Genomic DNA, 19,770 nt, shown 5'->3' with positions numbered 1-19,770 from the left:
GTAATTGAGCCCATCATCGTAATCAGATTATTCCGGCAATAATAATAATAATATGCTTAATAATGGATCGATGTTAGAGTTGCGCTTGGTGTTGAGGTGGCCTTAATTGACCAAGTCATTCCATTGATACCACCTCAAAAAAGAAGCGAGCAGACAACGGACTGTAGTTAGTTATCATTCTCAGTAATGTAGCAGAATCTGCGCCTAGGAATTTTGGTTCTTTTGGTGTTTTGCCGCCCTAGTCAATCAATCAATAATAATCTGCACTCCTTTTCCACATCCCGCTGTCTCCGCCGTTACTGCTACGCCGACCGCTGACTGACTCCCCTCTCGCCCTCTCTCCCAACAAACGCCGCCCTCACTTCCCCAGATCATTCCGAAATACGATCACTCCGTCTTACGGAGCACCTTTTCTCTCGCTCCTTCAATTTATCAATCATCGATCTTCGGCTCATCTATCCCATGTTCTCGAGCGACGTCCACCGCTAGCCTTCAGTCAACCCTGTGCGCCCGTGGAGCCCCGTCTCCTGGCCAATCTCATCGTTTGCCCGGCTCGTTCCTTTTTCCATCTTCGACAACCAAACGTGCATAGGATTTCGGTCGGAGGTTAATAACGCGAATTGTGCGCGGGGGGTTGGTGAAACGGCTTTTCAGGGAGATCTGCTGGGCTTCTCCCCTCGGTCCTTTTTATCGCCCCCATCTCAAGCATGGGACAGGCCTCGTCTCCTACATTTCCCGCTCTAGACCCAATCGTCGTGGACGACGACATGGGTAACCCTTACCAGGACACCGACATGGACTTTATAGACACCGCGAGGCTGCAGTTATCGTCTGAAAATGCTGGACAGGACTTTGATGATCTCTTCTCTCGTGCCACTTCCTCCCGCACAATTGCAGAATCGAACCCACCGTGCCTTTCGCCATCAGAGTTATCGCTGAAGCGGTCGTATCAAGATCAAGACGCCCTGCGACAACCGCAAGTTTTCACATCAGATTCGCCAGCCGAATCGCCCGAGGACTCGAGTCCGAGCTCGAGTTCAGAATCGCCCCGAAACCATCTGCGAAACCCCTCCGTCGCTTCCTCCACCTCCGCGGTCCATAGCGAGCACACGGTAATGCCGTTTGGTTATACATCTGACGACTGGGTAAATCCGGATTATGACGTGAAGGACGAATCGCTTTTCGGCTTTGACGCATCATTACCGAATCTTGAGGGCCCATATACCGCGGAAACCGACCTCGAGTCTAGTAACAAAGCCATGGACGCTGCTTTTGATTTTGAAAGTGCTGCCAGCAGCCCGAGTCCTCTCAAGATTAGCTCCACCCCCCATCCACGAGTTCAGAAGGGTTCCAGGTCACGTTTACGAGGCACGCCTGGCTCCGTTAAACGGAAGTCTTCTTCACCGGTAAGATGTGTTCCTTCAGATTGATTCCAACCGCTAATCGTGCCATAGCGCATTTCGCAAACAGCAGCCCCGTTTTACTCCCACAATCCGAAGGATACCCCGAACCCTTTTCAGCCTTCAAGGATGCCGCAGATGAAATCACCTCTAAGTCCTTGGGGTGAACAATCGCCTTCTTCGTGCTTGGAAGAGAGTTTTGGTGGCATAAACATGAATGGTGGTTCTCCGCTGACTCCAGGTATCAATCTACCAAACGGACTTCCATTCGGCTTCGGCTTCGTACCTTCGTCCCCGCAACAAAAGATCAAGCCAGACCCAAACCAACGCCCCGTCTTGACCGTTCATCCGACTTCTCTCAAATCGCGTGTTGAAACGCAGATTCCGATCATATTAACGCTGTTTCCGTTACCCTCTGGAGTAAAAAAGGTCCGGCTGCCGAGTCACACAATTTCGAAACCAAAGTTCCTCGCTTCAGCAGCCACGGAACGCTCAGCGGACACCCTTGAGCTGTACACAAGCCTGTTCTGTACGAGTGCTATGCAGGATAAAGAGAAGATGCGGAAAGCATTCGCAACAGCAAGAGGCGACACAAAATATCGCTCATCTAGTTCGTCACCCCACCCCAACGGTGAAGTGCTTGAGGACGAAAAGCCTTTGGATGGTGGAGAGGTGAAGATCTGCTCTGGTTGCATCCAAAGAGAGCGGAAGCGGGCTTTTCGAAAGAAGCAAAGGAAACCAGAAGAGGATGAGCTTTTTCAGAAACATGAAGACAAGCGGGTGATCGTTTTCAACACCAATGAAATCAAAGATTGGGTTGAACCATCGAAATCTGCCATTACCAACGAGAACTCGCCGCCTGCGCTTCCTGGTCTGCAGGTCGAGCTACCAATGCGAATAGCATGCTACTGCAGGCACCAGAATGAGAAAGTCGGGTTCCAGTAAGTTTGCCAATCACCAGAACCCAACTAATGTAGGAGAGAAAGCTAACGATCCATTTTAGGGTTATTTTTACCTTGAAGGACTACAAGGACAATGTTATTGCTCAAGCGATAACAAACTCCATCATGATCACGGACGACCACAAGACCCACGCGCCTTCGGCACCGCCTGCCCCGGGACCTACCCCTTCTCTGCCTGACGGAACAGCTCTGCCTGGTGTTGGTGTGTTCCCTTCCGGCCCGAGCTTCGATGCCGGAAAGTCAACCGCTTCTGCTCGACAATCACCATCGGCCACAGATATCCAAGGTTTACAGCAGAGGCTTAATTCGCAAAACCAGCCCGGGCAAGCCGCGTTCATCTCATCGGCAAATGCTGGGATGTCGTCGAATCCTCAACCATCCCGTGGTCTGTCACGGCAAGCTTCTCCTAACGACTTCCAAGGACCCACGAGCAAACGACGGAAACACAGCGGCTCTGGCAGACTCCCCTCAGAGCTCACTATGACCAAAATGGAGAATGGCCAGGCTTCAGTGAGAGCTACTAGCAACGAACCTCAGTTCCCTGTTGCCCGTGGATTTGCGTCACCGAGCGAAAGACCATTTGTGACGCCCGTCGCCATGTCCAACCAGTTCAGCAATGGCCCGCCGACCCCCACTAGCGGAGAAAATAACCCATTTTTCAACAACCTGCAGCAGCAGAATTTGGATAACTTTATCCAACAACAGTTGATGTCCGCACCAAACTCGGCCCAACCTAGCCGTCCTGGAACTCCAGGCGGATCCGGCAGGAACAGCTTCCAAGAACAAAGCCTGAATCTCTCTCTAGGCCCACAATCAGCCACACCCATATGGCCCGGTCTGACCAACGCTGGCAATCGACTGCCTACGGTAATCCATAAGTTGGTCCCCGCAGAGGGCTCCGTTACTGGAGGGACAGAGGTTACACTTCTAGGTAGCGGCTTCTACCCTGGCATGGAAGTGGTGTTTGGGGATACTCTCGCAACAACAACTACGTTCTGGGGCGACAAATGTCTCAACTGTCTTACCCCGCCAGCACTTCAACCCGGACAGGTGGTTGTGCTCTTTAAACACGAGCATCCTAGCTTCAATCAGCTGCAACAACAGCCTCAACCGATGCTACCTAAGCAGCAACAATATTTCCGGTATGTAGATGATCGGGAACTACAAATGTACCGCCTGGCGCTCGGAATTCTCGGACACAAACTAGGAAACCAGGCCGATGCGTTTCACACTGCTCAGCAGATTATGGGTAGCGATTATAAGGGCGCTTTTAATCTCCAAAAGGACTTCCAGGGCTCATCCGGTGGGCATCAGCGTCAAGTTCCTGGCCTAGAAACTCAAGGAAAACTCGGTGACATGGACTCCAAAATGCTCACGTACCTTGAGTTTATTGACCTGGATGATAGCCCTCGTCCGCCGAGGTATAACAGCCGCAATGCCACCGGTCAGACTTTGCTTCACTTTGCATCCTCACTGGGTCTTACTCGATTTGTTGCTGGGCTCCTTGCTCGAGGTGCAACCCCAGATGTGCAGGACAATACTGGAAATACGCCAATGCATCTCGCAGCCCTGAACGGCCACGCACATATCGTCCATAGACTCCGGCTCACAGGATCAAGCCCCAACATCCGAAGCATTAGGGGCTTCACTCCGGCCGATCTTGCTACCAATTTGGCTGCTCATCAAGCAGCTCTGATTCCTGCGCGCCACTACCGTTCGCGCAGCGTCGGTTCCCTGACTTCGCGACGCAGACACAGCAGTTCCGCATCTTTGCACTCACTCTGGGAGTCATCCTCTGCGTCTGGATCCTTTGACCACGCTGTTGATGACTCAGAAGAGACAGACGATGACGATGACGAGCTTATGCTCTCTCCTTCTCGCCGATCGAGCGTGCACCACGACGCCACCACGCCACTGCAAACACCAGAGCCGATTGCTGCAGCAGGAGGTGCACGTCCCTTCTCCCCGCCTGCCGCCCTTGTGGCCTGGCGGAACCAACTTCAAGCACAGATCAATCAATTCCAGCAGAGCGTGGCAAATGCTTTTCCCAACCTACCTAATCTTCCAGCCCTGCCACCAATGCCGGCTTTGCCTGGATATCAAGGGAACCCCATGATGCGCCGCATCACAAACCTAGTTCCGCATCGACCAGCTTCCTCGCGCGGGAACAAGGAAGGCTGGTGGGATATGCTGACAGGCAACACCTCTCCTGGCGCTACCGAGCTTCCTTCCTACGAAGAGCTATATCCGCACAAGGAGGGCGAAAACGGGGAAGAAGCAGCGCTTGCAAAGAAGTCTAGCGTCCTTCGAGCTGCTGCTGAAGCGGCATTAGATCAGCACTTTGAAACTCAGGCCAGTCCGTCACGGGAGGTGGATGAAATGGAGAATGAAGAAATCAAAGACATTCGAATTGGACGAAACGTCATTTCTCGGGAGCAGCAGAAGCATCTCAGGGCACAGCAAGCCCGACGAATGAAGGGGCTAGCTAGTGACAGGAACCTGTACTTCTTCTGGGTAAGTCAGCCTAATGTTATCAAATTAGCATGCTCGTTACTAACATGACGCAGATCCCTCTCCTCATCCTAGTGATTTTTGCCTGGGCTCGAAGCTATATCCCTGGTATTTCCCAGGGCTTGGCAGATGCCTACAACTTCGTGAGGACCCCCTATACGCAGCGCGGGTTGGATATCGGCACTTAGACTCTTTGTCTTCTCCTAATGTTTGTTTACTTGATGTTTTTCAGCTGGGGCGTTAATCGTGTGTGGGTGGCAACTCACTGGGGTTATCATTTTCTTCCTCCCTCCGGATATTCTCTTGCTTATAATGATGGGATATGAGAGTAACTCAACATTGTTTACATTTTCACATCACAAACTCATCCTAAAGATGTTGTTGCTGGTATTCCCATGTCTCTCTTTTCCTTTCTTTCAGCCAGAACTTGGACCAGTGTTCAACGAACGCTGTGCGATTGGCACACTGGCCTGTGTATATATGTCGCACGATAGCCTTAGAAACCGCATAGATTTTATTGTATCTATTTATATATGTAAAATTTCGATAAGTTTTTACCTAGATGGCCAGCCACTAGATTTGCCAAGAGCTCCACGCGGAGGAGGCGGTCATCCACCGGCCACGGGGACAACAATGATCAACGTCCTCCGCAGGTCTCTCCTCTACACTATCTTCACGTTTGCTCCCTACACCTGCAACTAGGACTAGGCAATAATCAAAGCTGACTCGGAATGCTTTAAGGGCGAGCCCCCCCCCTCTAAGTCGTGCGCGGGAATTATGGACTCTCTACCCCAAGCCGCTTCGAGCAGTGTCACCGGTATTCCTCCTTCCCGAAACTCAAGCGGCACACATCAGCTCACTTATTGATTTATTGTGTCTGCTCAGTCGAATATACCGATCCCTTAGGGCTGTTTTCTTCCGTTCAACCAGTTATCGCTGATAAACTACCTCTAAGAAACCTGCACTGGAAGTCTCCCACCCGTCCCGTTCGCTCAATTGAGTCGCTCCGCATCGGGTTCGCACCAGCCAACAATGAGACAATCGAGCGGGAGGCGTCTAGCGATACGCGAAGGGGCTCGGTAACGCACCGACGCCATCAAATCCCTGGTCTACGCCAGACACCTTACCTAAAGATCTACATCCTCCGCTGCGACGACAACGAGACGTACAAGAGCACGGCGAGAAAGGCATTGCGGGAGTGGATCAAAACGCACGGCTCGGCCTCAACGACTAGTACATCTGTTGCTGCTACGAGCCAGGAAAAGCACGATGCCTTCGAGTGGCTTATCCTGCATGTCGTCCAAGAAGGAGAGGGGCCGGAGAAGGCGGCGCCGACCTCGAAATGGGGTCGCACGACCACGACTGTGCTGGAGAAGGTGAAGGCCGATTTCAATGGTTCTTCGAAGTCGGCGACGGATCGGGTGGCTCAGTTGCGCCTGCCTAAGGTGGGGACCACGCAGAAGCCACCGGAGCTGGCTGATCAGATTGAAGACTTTGTGGAGAAGATGAAGAATGGGATTCTAGCGTCTTTTGACCTCCGTGTTGCGCAGTACGAGGATGATATCAAAGAGAAGGATTCCCAGCGCAGCCTACCAGGGTGGAATTTCTGCACTTTCTTCATACTCAAAGAGGGCCTTGCTCGGGGATTTGAGAATGTTGGATTGTTTGAGGATGCGCTGCTTGGATACGATGAGTTGGCTGTTGGGTTGGATACCGCCATTAATGAGCAACTTGAAGGGACAGGTGAGCAGCACGGCAGCGCGTTTCTAACGTACAGTAGAGACTGGCAGGAACGCGCGAAAGCCGCACTAGATGCCAGAGTGGACGCCAAAAGGCCGGACGATGACGATGAGAACGTGGTTGCCATTCCTGAGATTGACCCGGCGGACTTTCCAATCGATCCGGCCAAGAAGCCTTATAGAGAGATGATCCTATCTAGCAACATCTCCATATTTGATTTCCGCACTTATATCTTTTCTCGGCAGTTAACTCTTCTCCTCCGGGCATCACGGGCGCCGTCACTTGTCAGCGAGGACTCCGATGCAAATCAAAAGTCTAGGAAAGGGAACAAAAAGCCTGAAGACCTGATTCTCCTAGCCGAGATCTGTGAGAGAGCAACTGAGTTCATCAGTCTTGCTGCGCGGACACTCCGATCCGATCTAGAAATCGGTCTAAAAGAAGTGGACCACCCTGCTAAACCGGAAATCCTAAGCAACCTGGTTTCGTCGTGGGCATATGCCTCTGCATCTCAAATCTTAGTCCAGACTTTCACTCCAGCGCTTACTCTTCCTGAATCTTCTCTCAACGCAGTGGACGCAGGGGACAACAGACAGAAAGATGTCCCGAAGCGAACAAGTTCGCTGATTATGCCTATTCGCCAATCCCGCGCAGTGAAAGGCGAAATAGTTTCTCACGATAGTCTCTCCTCTGTGCATACCCCAACTGGATCCGAAGGGCCAAAGCTCACGCAGAAGACAGGCTCGGAGCAACTGGCCTCCGAAAGAGGTGAGCTGCTACTCATGGCCCGCAAGCTCCTAGAAGAGATTGCTGGTCGATGCGGATGGAAAGAGACATGGACCGATCTTGATCTACTCTTCGACGATAAGGGTCCTAAGTCTGGCAACTTGACCGAAGTTTCCCTCGATGAAGAGGATTCAGAGCCAACACAGAACACTCAACCTATCAACTCTCTCAGTGGCATCGACCTATACGGGCTGAAGACAGCTCTGAGGTCCAAAAAGACGTTCCGTGGCCACTTTGAGGAGCTTACAGATAGGATGTACCGCCATCATATCGCTGCTAATCGCACGAACTCAACACATGCGGCCTTGGCGGATATGGCCATCTTGCGCTTCCGACAGAGCGACTACGGCGCAGCTGCTTCGTATTTTCATCAAATTGCACCATTTTATGGGAACAAGCGATGGACTGTTTTGGAGGGCATCATGTTAGAGATGTATGCGCGCTGCCTGAAGGAGCTCGATCGAACTGAGGAGTATGTGCGGATGATAGTCCGTCTACTGGCGAAATATGCTGCGCATACGCAGGCTCAATTGTCCAGCCGACAAAAGACGCTAGATGCGTCTGTCATTTTTGCAGAAGAAACTCTGGTATCGGAGTATGTGGAGGAGCTCTTCCGGGCATCTGGTGCGCTTCAGAAAGATATTTCAGCTCCGTTGACAGACTTCTTCGGAGATCTAAATGTCAAGCCGGTCATCCTTCATTACAGTAATAGAGACGGCTTTCAATTACAGCTATACCTACGCTTCCTTCTAGGCAAGCGAATTGACATGGACTCAATCAAGGTTCGGCTCGTCAGTGCTAATAACAATGTGCAGAGTAGCGAACATTGGATCGAGGCATCAAGCAAGGTCACCATAAAATCCTCTTCAACGAGGATTTTAGTCGATTCATCAGTATGTAACTATCTAAGCCTTCTATCGTACCTCACTAACGTGCACAGACAACTTTGCAAGGAAAGTACTTTGTGGACCATATCGAGATGCGGGCAGGTAACCTCTTGTTTTCAATGAGTGGCGGAAGGAATCTCGCCCTACCCTTGGGATTCAGGGAATCTGTTGATGAGGGAGAAGATACCCGACCATACATTCTGTGCTACCCGCCGCCGGAAGGATTACAGGCCAAGATTGTGTCACCTCATCTTGTGAATCTGGAGGCTACGCGCACGCTTGAGCTAGAACTCAACAGTGGATGGAACGACATCAAGACCGGCGTTCTCCGAGTACGACCCGCAACCGCTGGTCTCCGACTAAGAATCGCAGAGGTGGAAGTGGTCGAGGGGGACATTGAGCTGAAAGCAAACAGTGAAACGGGCAATATCGACTTCAGCCGCTTAGGACCGAACTCGATTGTTCGGTTTAGGATCCCATATACAGTCGAGGAGCATCCCGCAACGCTCTCTGCCAGGGCAGAAATCACATACGATACCGAACAAGGACGGTTCTCTTACTCATCTGCGCATGACGTTGCCACTGCTTTGCCAATCAGCGTCAATGTGCAGGATGTCTTCAAACAGCGCGTATTGTTCTCACGATTCACTATAAGCCCAGCGACTATGATTCCACTGTGGCTCTCGAGATGCAGCATTCCGAGCTCGGATGTGTATCAGGTCCAGTCGAACGTTGGCGACAGTGTCGCTATGAGAGTCTTCCCCAAACAGCCTGCATCACTACTATATAAGATCCAACCACGGGAAGAAAGTGTAACTTCTCCGGGATCACGACGATCTCTACGACTGACAGTCGACTTCACCTGCGTGGATGACGAGTGCTTTGATATGGTAGAGAAGACATTCAGAGAAAGCATTTCCCACAGTGAATTCGCGCAGTACACGACCTTGCTCACGCCACACCTTATCGATGCCTTTCGAACACAGCTATCAACCCCAGACATGGAGGTCATCGGGCTAGTCCGCGAGGCCGAAACCTTGCCATACGCAGCTGTTCGTTGGGAAGGGCTGTTGAGCGCGTTGAAGGAGCCAATGGACGACCTACGGGCTTGGCTCCGGGAGTGGCATGATGTAAGGAGTTCCCATCATCTCGAAATTTGCGTACTAACCATACTCAGAATCATCTGATTCTATCCCTCCCCGTGCAACCAACAATCCGGCAACGCCACATCATTATCCCCGTGGACATACCTGAGATCCAAGTAGTCCACACGGCCGAGCTACGGCTAACCAACCTCCCAGAGCAAGCGCCACACGCCGCAGTTGGTCAGACAATAACAGCTGAGCTGCGACTTTCCCACACCAGAAGATGGTGTTCTCCCGACCAGCGGGAGAACGCAGGCGGCCCGCTAGAATTCTCCTATGAGCTGCACGCCAACCCAGACCTTTGGATGGTTGGCGGACGGCGACGAGGGAACTTCACAGCAGATGAGGGCGAGACAAAAACATTCGCAGTCATGCTTCTACCCCAGAAAGCAGGGCACCTTTTACTGCCGGGGCTCGAGATTAGGAGCTTTGTGCCACCGCCGGTGCAGTCGCCGTCGACCAGCGCGGGAGGGGTTGCGCCGTCTGCGGTGGCGGCGGTAGCGGGGACGCCAGGGCTGCAGCGTCGGCCGATCGCCTGCGAAGTCGACTACCGAAATCACGGCGAGACAGTGCTCGTATTGCCAGATCTGCAGAGCACGACGGTGAGTCTCAGTCTGTCGGGAGGAGGACACGGCGGGGCATGGCTGGTAGATTCCGAACGGAGAGTTCAAGCATGAGCTCATCATGCTGTAGACTAGATATCACAAACAAAGACTACAAAATGTTGACGATATACTCGCATCGAGTCCATGGATCCCGAGGCCGGGATCGCGATCCTAACTTTCCAGACTGGGTGATCCTTTGAAAATTACGAATCTTACGGCCCGGTAATTGACTGCGCATTTTTTCCCACCCCACAGCAAACCCAACCGCGAACACTCAACAGAAATCACGGGCTCCCCAACAAAACTGGAGCACCACGTCGCCAGATGCCATCGGAGCTTCACAAGAAAGAGTCACGCCATCATACAGATCCCGATGTTCTTGACATGAGAATGAAGTTGTCAGCAACAGATAGAGTGTGTGATATAAGAAGAATTCGAAGATATAGCCGGTTCTCTCGTCGGTTCTGAGGCCACAAGGTCGCGATCTATGAAGGACATGGTGTGTATCACATGCAGCCTGAGGCAAGTATTCGCATGTTTGCTTCTGCAGACTTCAGAGTATCAACTTTCAAGGTGATTCTGTGCGATCGGCAATCTCATTTCTAAGATACGTAAAGGTCTGAGACTCTGAGTAACAGCGTATTATCTGCAACTAAAGAACATTGGAACCCAAGTCGAGCTATGATTGCTTGATCAAGCTTTGCGCAGTGCAGGAGTTCCTCAGCTGTGGCGAGGGCGAGGTGGCTGGCTGGGACTCTTTTCTCTATTCTCCATCCTGACAGAGTCTTGCGAGCTGCGACCGTCGGCCTTTGCTTGATACCAACCACATGAAACCTCGGAATCTAAACTTGATTTCATACTTACTTAGAATTCTGTATCAACGCCAAGACTGTTGAGAGACCAATTTCGATTTTTGCCGGAGTGTGGATGATTCTTTGCTTGATTTGCCGGGCTTGTGGCTGGTTGGGCCAAGTGAGGCGGTCTGACAGTCGCTATCGATCAGCGAGTCCACCCCCGGGTTTTGCTTTTCTCGATCTCGGCTTTCCCACTTGCGGTTGACAGTTGCAAGTCGCAACTCGTAGTTAACTTGTAAGGGGCTTGTTTGGAATCATGGGCCAGGAATGAATGGCGCTCAGCAAATAACTAATGCTCAGGCGATAGAGTCGGGTTCTGCAGCTGTTGGCCAGTAACAAGAGCACGAGCAGTCGGTCGGGGAGGAAGAGATTTGACTGGGTGGATTGCCAGGTCCCTTGATTCCGTAACTTTATCTTAAACCGCAGCCCTGGAGGCATCTGTACCTTCGCACAATTGAAACGGATTCATAATTGGAGAGCTGTGATTGGGTCTATTCTGGAAATAGGAAATCACCGGGGCAGTAGAGAAGAGATAGAAGCATAAAAGTTGAATATGCACTCAAAAATATTGGACCCTCCTCAGGACTGTTGGCAATAGGTACGTAGTCCGAGTATACACCGCATGAGAGAACCCACTGGCAGCGATCCATCGCCACATTAAGGCCGAACGAGGAACCTGTTTTTCCAGCCAATCAAATGATCTGTTGAGCTTCAAATACAGCTGCCGGTACGCTGAGGTGCAAATTTCAGCGATGATACACCGATAATCATTCTTCATGCTCAGAATGCTGGATCGTCCCTTCTGGCCGCAGCTTCTGTTGATTGCGATTCTTTCTCGCCTCTCCATTTGATTGTCGAGTTTTTCCTTGCTTCTGATTTGTCCGTGATTTTAGCAGCTTCCCCTCCCTCTGTCTTTTCCTCCCCTTAAGTTGGCTGGCTTGTGTACACCTCCTCCTCTCCTCCGGGCTCCTTTTGCGCATCCTCCCCTCCCTTTCTTCATTCCTTCAAGTCTGTGAAGTCAAGGACTCCTTGGAGTCATTCATCTCAGGTCTTGAGTCAATTTCGCGGTATAACATCCAATTTTCTGGGTCATTGGTAAGTGCAAGCAAGCTGGGCTCCTTCATCGTTCGATCAGTTCGAGCTCCTTCTTCACCAACAAAAGCTCCTTCTAACAGCTTCAAGAATTGCAGTATCAGTCCTAGCTTTCAGGATGTCTTCCACCGCACTGCCCAAGCGCGTTGCGCTCCATCGCAACCCTACCACGGAGTCCTCAGTTCCCAGCTCAGTCTCAGTCTCCCCGCTGGACTCCCCTCGCCAGTCTCCTTCCTCGACTTCCCTCTCGTCCATGGCCTCCGATGCTGAGAAGGAGGACCTCGGCAAAATGCTTGATACCTATGGTAACGAGTTCAAGATCCCCGACTACACCATCAAGGATATCCGCGATGCCATTCCCGCACACTGCTTCAAGCGCTCTGCCATCCGCAGCTTGTCCTATGTTTTCCGGGATATTGCCGTCCTTGCCACTGTTTTCTACGTCTTCCACAACTATGTCACCCCCGAGACTGTGCCCTCGTATCCGGCTCGCGTTGTGCTGTGGGCTCTGTATACCGTTGTCCAGGGTCTCTTTGGAACCGGTGTCTGGGTTCTGGCCCACGAGTGTGGCCACCAGGCTTTCTCCCCCTCCAAGGTATTGAATGATACCGTTGGCTGGATCTGCCACTCTGCTCTGTTGGTGCCCTACTTCTCGTGGAAGATCTCCCACGGTAAGCATCACAAGGCCACCGGTAACCTTGCTCGTGATATGGTCTTCGTTCCCAAGACCCGTGAAGTGTATGCCTCTCGCATCAAGAAGACCATCTATGACTTGAACGAGTTGATGGAGGAGACCCCCATTGCCACCGCCACTCACATGGTTCTTCAGCAGCTGTTCGGGTGGCCTCTGTACCTTATCACCAACGTCACTGGCCACAACAACCACGAGCGCCAGCCCGAGGGGCGTGGAAAGGGCAAGAAGAACGGCTACTTCGGTGGCGTCAATCACTTCGACCCCTCCAGCCCTCTGTACGAGGCCAAGGATGCGAAGCTAATCTTCCTGAGTGATATTGGTCTTGCCATTACCGGAACTGTTCTGTACCTGATCGGTTCCAAGTACGGCTGGATGAACCTTCTTGTGTGGTACGGCATCCCATACCTCTGGGTGAACCACTGGCTCGGTAAGTTGATCACAAATCTCATATTCATGGGCTCTCGATATTGACTGAATTAGTTGCCATCACCTTCCTTCAGCACACCGACCCAACCCTTCCCCACTACCAACCTGAGTCTTGGAACTTCGCCCGTGGTGCTGCTGCTACCATCGACCGTGAGTTTGGCTTTGTCGGACGTCACATTCTGCACGGCATTATTGAGACTCACGTTCTCCACCACTACGTGAGCACCATCCCCTTCTACCACGCCGACGAGGCCAGTGAGGCGATCAAGAAGGTCATGGGCAACCACTACCGCACCGAAGCTCACACCGGTCCCCTTGGTTTCTTCAAGGCCCTCTGGACTAGCGCTCGTGTCTGCCACTGGGTCGAGCCTTCCGAGGGAACCAAGGGCGAGAATGCTGGTGTCTACTTCTACCGCAACACAAACGGTATCGGTATTCCTCCCGTCAAGCTCACCAAATAGAGCAACCCTTGTTCGACCATCCTTCCGTACATAGAACGAATGTGTGTTGCATCTCTTTCGGTTTGATCTTGTTCGTGTGGCTGCGATTTATTGTTTGGACTTAGCTTCGAGGTATATTCTGGCCGGAACGAACAAGCCACGATATACGCCTAGCGTTGTAAGCATGCTACGCGCTTGCTCAGTGTTTTGTTTCATGGCGTATCGGGGGAGTCGTGGTGTGCTTCAAACAAAATCGTCTTCTGCCTATTCGGGGGCTCTTTAGAACGCTGTTATTATTATGCAGAAAGTGAACTTATAATCTTGGTTCTCGAGATGACTGCTGGTCTTTGTAGACTGTACAGGGGCTCCTCATGATGTAAAGACCCGGCATACAACATTCTCGCAAAGTTTAACGGGAAATAAAAGAACGAAAAGTCCTGGAAGAAAGTGGAGGATGATTTTAAGTAAAATGCGGGGGAGGCGCAGTCATGGTCCCAGTGCATCGGTATCCGGCGGTTCCGATTTTGGAACTGCCTACGTAGTACGTATCCTTCCTAGGCAGCTACTTTTGACCTCCTAAAAGATAGCTTGAGGTCTGTTCGACTCTATTTGCTTGCTAGATGGCACCGTGGTTGGTTGGTATCCAGCCCTAACCGTCATGGTGCCACGACCGACTTCTATGCGCTTGTATAAATCTACAGCATGTGAAGAATACAATACTCCATAAACAGCATGACAATCAATTGAGCTTCTGATCTTAGTTCTCAGCTAGTTCACCTCTAGGTACTTGCTGTTTCCTGCCACTGTCAAGTAAGGTTTCACGAGAACGTTTCAGAGACGTTCGGATAATCAGCCCTACATCAACCATTAGTACTAGGTAAGTCAATAAACCCCAGAACTCGAAGCCTCACCTAGACAGCTCCTGTTGTCAGACCACTCCACGGGATCTCTACCATCCATCGTCATAGTCGTCGTGGCCACCGTCATCGTCGTAGTCACCTCCTCCATGTTCATCATAATCTCCATAGTCCCCATCATCTCTGCCTCCATCCTCTCCATAGGCCTCGTGATCGCCATAATCCTCATCCGCCTCCTCATTGTTCAACCTTCTCCAAAGCCATACTTCTCATCGTCGGAAAACGCGGGATTACCCTCGAACTCCGGCTCATCAACACCCCATTCGAAATAGCTGTTGGGGCCTTTAACACGGTCTGCTGTCCCATAGTCCCTCGCGACTTCGTTGCAGATGCGAACTCCAGGAGAACAGAGATTGGGCACGGCGTGAGGGCTGTAAGGGCTGTGGAAGCTGTCGCTGTCGTGGGCGTTCTCGATTGCACGCGCTTTGTCGTGGTCTGCGAAGGCGTCGAGAATTGCCTTCGCTTCTTGAACGTCATCATCGTTGTGCATCTAAAGGGAATGGCTGTGCATGAAGTGCTGCATATTGTCTGAACCGCCTTCTTTTAGGATCTGGTAGCGGCTTTTCTCGGAGGGGTAGTCGAGGGGAGGATCGGTGTTAGACATGTTGACTCGGAGCTAGTAGCTCGTGGAGGAATTGGGGGGGTGGGATATTGAAGAGAGGAACTGTTCTCGTCGTTAGACTGGAAATTGAAAGACTATGTGGAGGGAATCTGAGAGATGCCAGAAGTGAAGTGAAGAAGGGAGTTTCGTTTGTGCAGGTACGTGACATTAACATTGCGGCTATTACAACACGGCCCGGGGGGATTCTACCATATCTTTCATTTCTTCCCCATCTCTACTCTCCGATCTTCTGGCCATGTCCCTCATATCTCCATCTACTGATATATGACGGCGCTGAGCCAGACCCTCCATTGCTCGTTGCATAAGCACCAAGGAGAACGCCTGCACAGCATCTTGTCAGTAACAGTAAGAGAAGCCTACCTACCGTGGGACGAGACTCAAGAGCAACTCACCAGTAAATCTGCCGGTTCCTCCGCTTACCAGGACAGCCTCCGCTTGCTCTTCGAACTCAAAGTCACTGTTTCCTAACACAGCAGCTGACAGTCTGTAGTGAGTGTTATCCACCGCTCTAATCTGTAGCCGCGCTCGAATCTCTTTCCTTGAAGACTGCGGTAAGGCCTTTATAACAGTTTCCGGGACCGTCACGTTCTGTGTTGCTGGTGTGTTCAGATCGTCTAGCAACGTTGTCTGGAAGCGCACATGAGGTACCAGCTTTCCTGAGGATCGAAGAAGCACAATTCCTAGGTCTATATGCTGATATTGTGTTAAGAAGACCGTGACGCCTACTTCCTCTCCCTCTTCTTTCGGAACGAACGAAACGTCTACACCATATGTAAAGTACGTATGGCTCTGTCGACGCGTGATCAACGTGATGGACGATGAGTCGGCACTTCCCTCGCCAGAACCAGTTATATTGTGCCGGGAAGGCAATAAACGCAGGCTAAAAGGACGCTCTCTCGGTGACACGGTAAAGACGCCTTCTTCAGGGAATCTCCAAAAGAGAAAGTGCTGAGGGATTTGTGTCCCAGGAGCAAAATCGATCCGATCTGCAGCATCAACGTACTGCCCTTTTCCCGGTATTTTTCTGTTGAAGGGCTTCGGTAGCTCCCAGCCTGACATTCGGCCCCGTACAGGGTCAAGAACAGGCCACTCGCCTTTGTCCCATGTCACCGCAAACAAGACTGTCTCTCGGCCCATCGGGTAAACCCTCCATTCTGGGCCAGAGCGTGTCGCCAGTGCAACTCCCCACCAGTTACCATCAGCATCTTGGAAGAGGTCCGCATGACCGACGGTCTGGAAGTATTCGGTGGTGTTGGTGTTCGTCAGGATGGGGTTCCCACTATATCCTTCGAAAGGCCCAGTAACGCTTGTCGAGCGAGCAATGACTTGCTGGTGGCCAAGCTCAGTACCTCCCTCTCCGATGCAAAGATAATACCAGCCATCTTTTTTATAGATATGAGGCCCCTCGGGAAGGCCAGCACCTGTACCGTTCCAGATCCTATATGACGGTCCAGTGACCCCAGTCTCAAGGTCAAGTGTCGTCTGCGATACCCCCGCATAGGAGATGTAAGCGATATCATCCTCCCAAAAGATATCGGGGTCAATATCACCGATCTCAAATCTCAACGGGTCACTCCATGCGTCATTTGAGTAAATATTCTCCGTGGAGAAAAGCAACCCTTGAAAACTAAAGCCGGGATACATCGAGACATACGAGGTCAGGAGGTAGAACTTGCCCTTGCGGTACCTGATTGTTGGCGCCCATAAGCCATCCTGCTGTGTCTGCGAAGTACTATTCCCGATCTCAGGAACTTGGCTTCGGCGAGTAACGACGTGGCTGACAAGTTTCCAGTTGATCAGGTCCTTACTTGCGTATATTGGAGTTCCTGGGAAGGTAAGAAACGAGGAGGTGGCGCAGAAAAAGGTATTGTCTTCTTCGGGGACAAAGGTGCAACTAGGGTCTGAGTGCCAGCCGGGAAGGATGGGGTTCGTGAAGGTTGAGTTCCTTCCTGCGCTTGCCGGAGACATGATTGACAGGGCTAAAAAGGCTAATGCTTGTAGAGACCTCATGATCGGAGACTCATTGGAAAGACGTCTTGTGTCTCCAATTAGCATTGACTGCGCGGGGGCGCTTTATGACTATATATACTCATGGGCAATTCAGATGGCTCCTGCGGAGTCGGTAGTTATTGGTGGGCAAATATATACATCTGCTCGCTTTAAACGGATTTAGCCGGCCATTTAGACGGGTGTCCAAGTTCAGCACGGAGACTGCATAGACTGGTTGCCGAGTCGGTTATCCGGTATATTTAGCTATAATATATACACTAGTTATGATTATTTATTGCAGAGGGAACGAACACAAACGGCCGATCGTTATTGCGGGGAAGATCCAAGTCTGACTCGGACATCAAAGATTTCTCCCCCTCCTACTGGACTTCCTAGGTACTTAGCTCCTTCAACCACCAGTTCCTGCTTGTGGCTGGATGACCGCATACTCAAAGTAGCCGCACCAGATAGGTATTTGACGCTTTTTTCCATCTTGCTCGCCGGCACCATGTTCAAGAAGAAGCCCACTGTGAGTGTACCCCGCATCACCCAACCCCTCCGGTCCTGGCTCTATCGGAAATCAAATCCTCACACCCACCTCACCAGATCAAAAACCTCTCGCCAATTCGATCTTCAGATCGCCGGAAAATTGCCGACCAGATCATCAGCGACTACAAGATCGAGATCCCCTCGAACCCTCCACCCGAGTCCAGCGCCGACCCGAACCCCGCGACACCCGCGCAGCCAACCCTCACGTCCATCCGAAATGCTCTCCTTCCCGAAAACTGCCTCTCGGCGCGCTTCACAACAACCGCTGGCCCTGACCTACGCGAAGTTCAAGGCACTGTGTACGTAGGCTCCCACACCGACGCTGAAGAACGTGTATTATGGTTCCGCATCGACCAAGGGCCCGGCGCGGACAAGCGTCTATATCCTACCGTCTACACGCTCTGGCATAATCCAAATATTGTACCGTTGCTCTACACCCCGGAATTCGTCATGGGGAAGCTCCGCGCAGGTGCAGATTTGATGACCCCTGGCCTGGCAAATGAGCCGCCGTTTCCTGAGCGCGCTGTCAAGGATGCGGTTGTTGCGGTTACGAGCTTGGATAGGGAGACTGTGCCGTTGTTTGTGGGAATTTGTGAGATTGATGTTTCGGCTCTGGGGGAGGTGCAGGGGACAAAGGGGCATGCTGTGCGGGGGATCCACTGGGAAGGGGATGAGCTTTGGGCTTGGAGTCCGTCTTCGAGACCGGGTGTGCCGGCTCCGGAGTACTTGGAGGGATGGGATGAAGAGGTATCAGAGGAGGCGGAGACTGGAGAGATTGAAGGTGGAGTGGAGGGGCTAGCTTTGGAAGATGAGGGTCAAGATGCTGGTCCAGAAGGTGTCGAGCAACTCGCCGAAGAGCAAGAAGAAGAGCCGATTGTGGAGGAGAAAGAGCCTACAACGAAAGGTACGCTCGCTGTTCTCCCTTCACGTCAAGTACTAATGGGAGCAGAGATTGATGATGCCTTTGAAAAGGCTTTCCTATATTCTCTATACAAGCTGAAGCAGGATAATCCATCTGCGCCAAATCATGGACTGTCTCTTCCAATATCACCATCCGCCTTGATCGCCAACATGATCACCCCATATCTACCCATATATACTGCACAGCAAGCCCAGTACTATCAGATCAAAAAGACAAGCTGGAAGAACGTGAAGAAGTTCATCAAGTACCTCGACAAGCAGGTACTGGTCAAGTCAAAAGACCGCAGTGGCCAGGAGACAGTGATTTTAGATGTGGACTTTGACGACCGTCGAGTCGTCAACTTCACCCCATACCGACTTCCGAAGAATGTGGCCGAGAGCGCAGGAAAGCAGTCAAACGCTGCCGGCAAGAAACCTGCTACAACGACAGGTGCCGACCCTTCCGTTGGACAGACACTTACAGTGCAGACTCTCTACCGCCCGACCCCGAAACTCACACCGACGATATTCCCCTCTCTGTCCAGTACCCATCCTGGAAACTACTACAAGTACTCCGACGTCTCTAAACACCTCGACCAGTACATCCAGGCTCACGACCCCTCTATCGTGGACCCACAGAACAAACGAATCCTTACCCTGACGCCATTTCTCGCCAACACAATCTTCGCTTCTTCCTCCGCCGATGACAGAAATACCCTCGCCCGCGGCAAGACAACCCGCGATATGCTGCTGAAACGGCTGATGGAAGACTCCACCCTAATGGCACCACACTATGCAATCCTCAAATCCGGCCAGACTCTGTCAGACGTTAAACCCAAAGCCGGCGCAACACCCAAGGCCAACGTAACCCTCGAACGCCGCACAGGCTCCAAGACCGTCACCAAGGTATCCAATTTGGAGATCTTCGGAATAATTCCGAACCTCCTCGCGGAAGAACTCCAGAAGAAATGCGCCAGCAGCACAAGTGTCTCCCAGGCTACCGGCGCAGCAAAGGGTGTAATGGAGGTTCTCGTCCAGGGCGATCAGCGCAAGACAATAGACACCGCACTCACTCGGCGAGGGCTGAAATCGCAATGGATTGACGTGGTGGATAAGACCAAGAAGAAGAAATAGTCTTCCTCTAATACTCTCTTCAGTAGATAAGATATAATTAGCGTTTGGACATCTACTGTCCACTTGGATAACCAGGTACCTCCAGAAACAGACCTTGACTCTCACAGAAAGTGCACGGGT

The 19,770-nt window shown here is 51.7% G+C and overlaps 6 protein-coding genes across 6 annotated transcripts; 4 read left to right on the top strand and 2 right to left on the bottom strand.

Annotated features, from left to right (window-relative positions):
* Nucleotides 1-43: 43 nt before the first annotated feature.
* On the top strand, nucleotides 44-5,381 carry BJY04DRAFT_228054 (putative membrane-tethered transcription factor (SPT23)). The gene is made up of 4 exons (XM_073718754.1): nucleotides 44-1,406; nucleotides 1,455-2,341; nucleotides 2,404-4,876; nucleotides 4,930-5,381. The coding sequence occupies exons 1-4, from the start codon at nucleotides 708-710 to the stop codon at nucleotides 5,059-5,061; spliced, it is 4,191 nt and encodes a 1,396-aa protein (XP_073570666.1). The 5' UTR covers nucleotides 44-707; the 3' UTR covers nucleotides 5,062-5,381.
* Nucleotides 5,382-5,650: 269 nt separating this feature from the next.
* Nucleotides 5,651-10,105, top strand: BJY04DRAFT_207802 (putative TMEM1 family protein; the record flags this gene model as incomplete). Its single annotated transcript, XM_073713902.1, has 4 exons — nucleotides 5,651-5,690; nucleotides 5,759-8,289; nucleotides 8,337-9,413; nucleotides 9,461-10,105. The coding sequence occupies 4 exons, from the start codon at nucleotides 5,651-5,653 to the stop codon at nucleotides 10,103-10,105; spliced, it is 4,293 nt and encodes a 1,430-aa protein (XP_073570665.1).
* Nucleotides 10,106-12,097: 1,992 nt separating this feature from the next.
* BJY04DRAFT_218690 (oleate delta-12 desaturase odeA) lies at nucleotides 12,098-13,560 on the top strand (the record flags this gene model as incomplete). The annotated part of the gene is made up of 2 exons (XM_073716372.1): nucleotides 12,098-13,100; nucleotides 13,154-13,560. 2 exons carry the CDS (start codon nucleotides 12,098-12,100, stop codon nucleotides 13,558-13,560), a joined length of 1,410 nt encoding a protein of 469 aa, XP_073570664.1.
* An 824-nt stretch (nucleotides 13,561-14,384) lies between these two features.
* On the bottom strand, nucleotides 14,385-14,994 carry BJY04DRAFT_190151 (uncharacterized protein). The gene is made up of 2 exons (XM_073711474.1): nucleotides 14,472-14,994; nucleotides 14,385-14,416 (listed from the first exon to the last, which is right to left on the bottom strand). Exon 1 carries the CDS (start codon nucleotides 14,944-14,946, stop codon nucleotides 14,641-14,643), a length of 306 nt encoding a protein of 101 aa, XP_073570663.1. The 5' UTR covers nucleotides 14,947-14,994; the 3' UTR covers nucleotides 14,385-14,416; nucleotides 14,472-14,640.
* Nucleotides 14,995-15,167: 173 nt separating this feature from the next.
* On the bottom strand, nucleotides 15,168-17,082 carry BJY04DRAFT_228046 (glycosyl hydrolase). The gene is made up of 3 exons (XM_073718753.1): nucleotides 16,570-17,082; nucleotides 15,471-16,482; nucleotides 15,168-15,399 (listed from the first exon to the last, which is right to left on the bottom strand). Exons 1-3 carry the CDS (start codon nucleotides 17,044-17,046, stop codon nucleotides 15,293-15,295), a joined length of 1,596 nt encoding a protein of 531 aa, XP_073570662.1. The 5' UTR covers nucleotides 17,047-17,082; the 3' UTR covers nucleotides 15,168-15,292.
* A 493-nt stretch (nucleotides 17,083-17,575) lies between these two features.
* Nucleotides 17,576-19,650, top strand: BJY04DRAFT_218688 (putative RNA binding protein Ligatin/Tma64; the record flags this gene model as incomplete). Its single annotated transcript, XM_073716371.1, has 3 exons — nucleotides 17,576-17,596; nucleotides 17,674-18,520; nucleotides 18,566-19,650. The coding sequence occupies 3 exons, from the start codon at nucleotides 17,576-17,578 to the stop codon at nucleotides 19,648-19,650; spliced, it is 1,953 nt and encodes a 650-aa protein (XP_073570661.1).
* Between the last annotated feature and the right edge of the window lie 120 nt (nucleotides 19,651-19,770).

This window comes from Aspergillus karnatakaensis (assembly GCF_047715665.1).
Source record: "Aspergillus karnatakaensis strain CBS 102800 unplaced genomic scaffold BJY04scaffold_27, whole genome shotgun sequence".
NCBI lineage: Eukaryota > Fungi > Ascomycota > Eurotiomycetes > Eurotiales > Aspergillaceae > Aspergillus > Aspergillus karnatakaensis.
The sequence above is the reverse complement of the archived record's forward strand: the minus strand, read 5'-3'. Positions and strand labels throughout refer to the sequence as shown.

Bases quoted from the DNA above. Each gene is read 5' to 3' on its own strand.
- BJY04DRAFT_228054 (XM_073718754.1), top strand. From the start codon at position 708: ATGGGACAGGCCTCGTCTCCTACATTTCCCGCTCTAGACCCAATCGTC. The intron at 1,407-1,454 runs GTAAGATGTGTT...ATCGTGCCATAG, and splicing joins AACGGAAGTCTTCTTCACCG to CGCATTTCGCAAACAGCAGC. The intron at 4,877-4,929 runs GTAAGTCAGCCT...AACATGACGCAG, and splicing joins GGAACCTGTACTTCTTCTGG to ATCCCTCTCCTCATCCTAGT.
- BJY04DRAFT_190151 (XM_073711474.1), bottom strand. From the start codon at position 14,946: ATGCACAACGATGATGACGTTCAAGAAGCGAAGGCAATTCTCGACGCC.
- BJY04DRAFT_228046 (XM_073718753.1), bottom strand. From the start codon at position 17,046: ATGTCTCCGGCAAGCGCAGGAAGGAACTCAACCTTCACGAACCCCATC. The intron at 16,483-16,569 runs GTATCGCAGACG...GGCCTTCCCGAG, and splicing joins CTTACATCTCCTATGCGGGG to GGGCCTCATATCTATAAAAA. The intron at 15,400-15,470 runs GTGAGTTGCTCT...GATGCTGTGCAG, and splicing joins AGGAACCGGCAGATTTACTG to GCGTTCTCCTTGGTGCTTAT.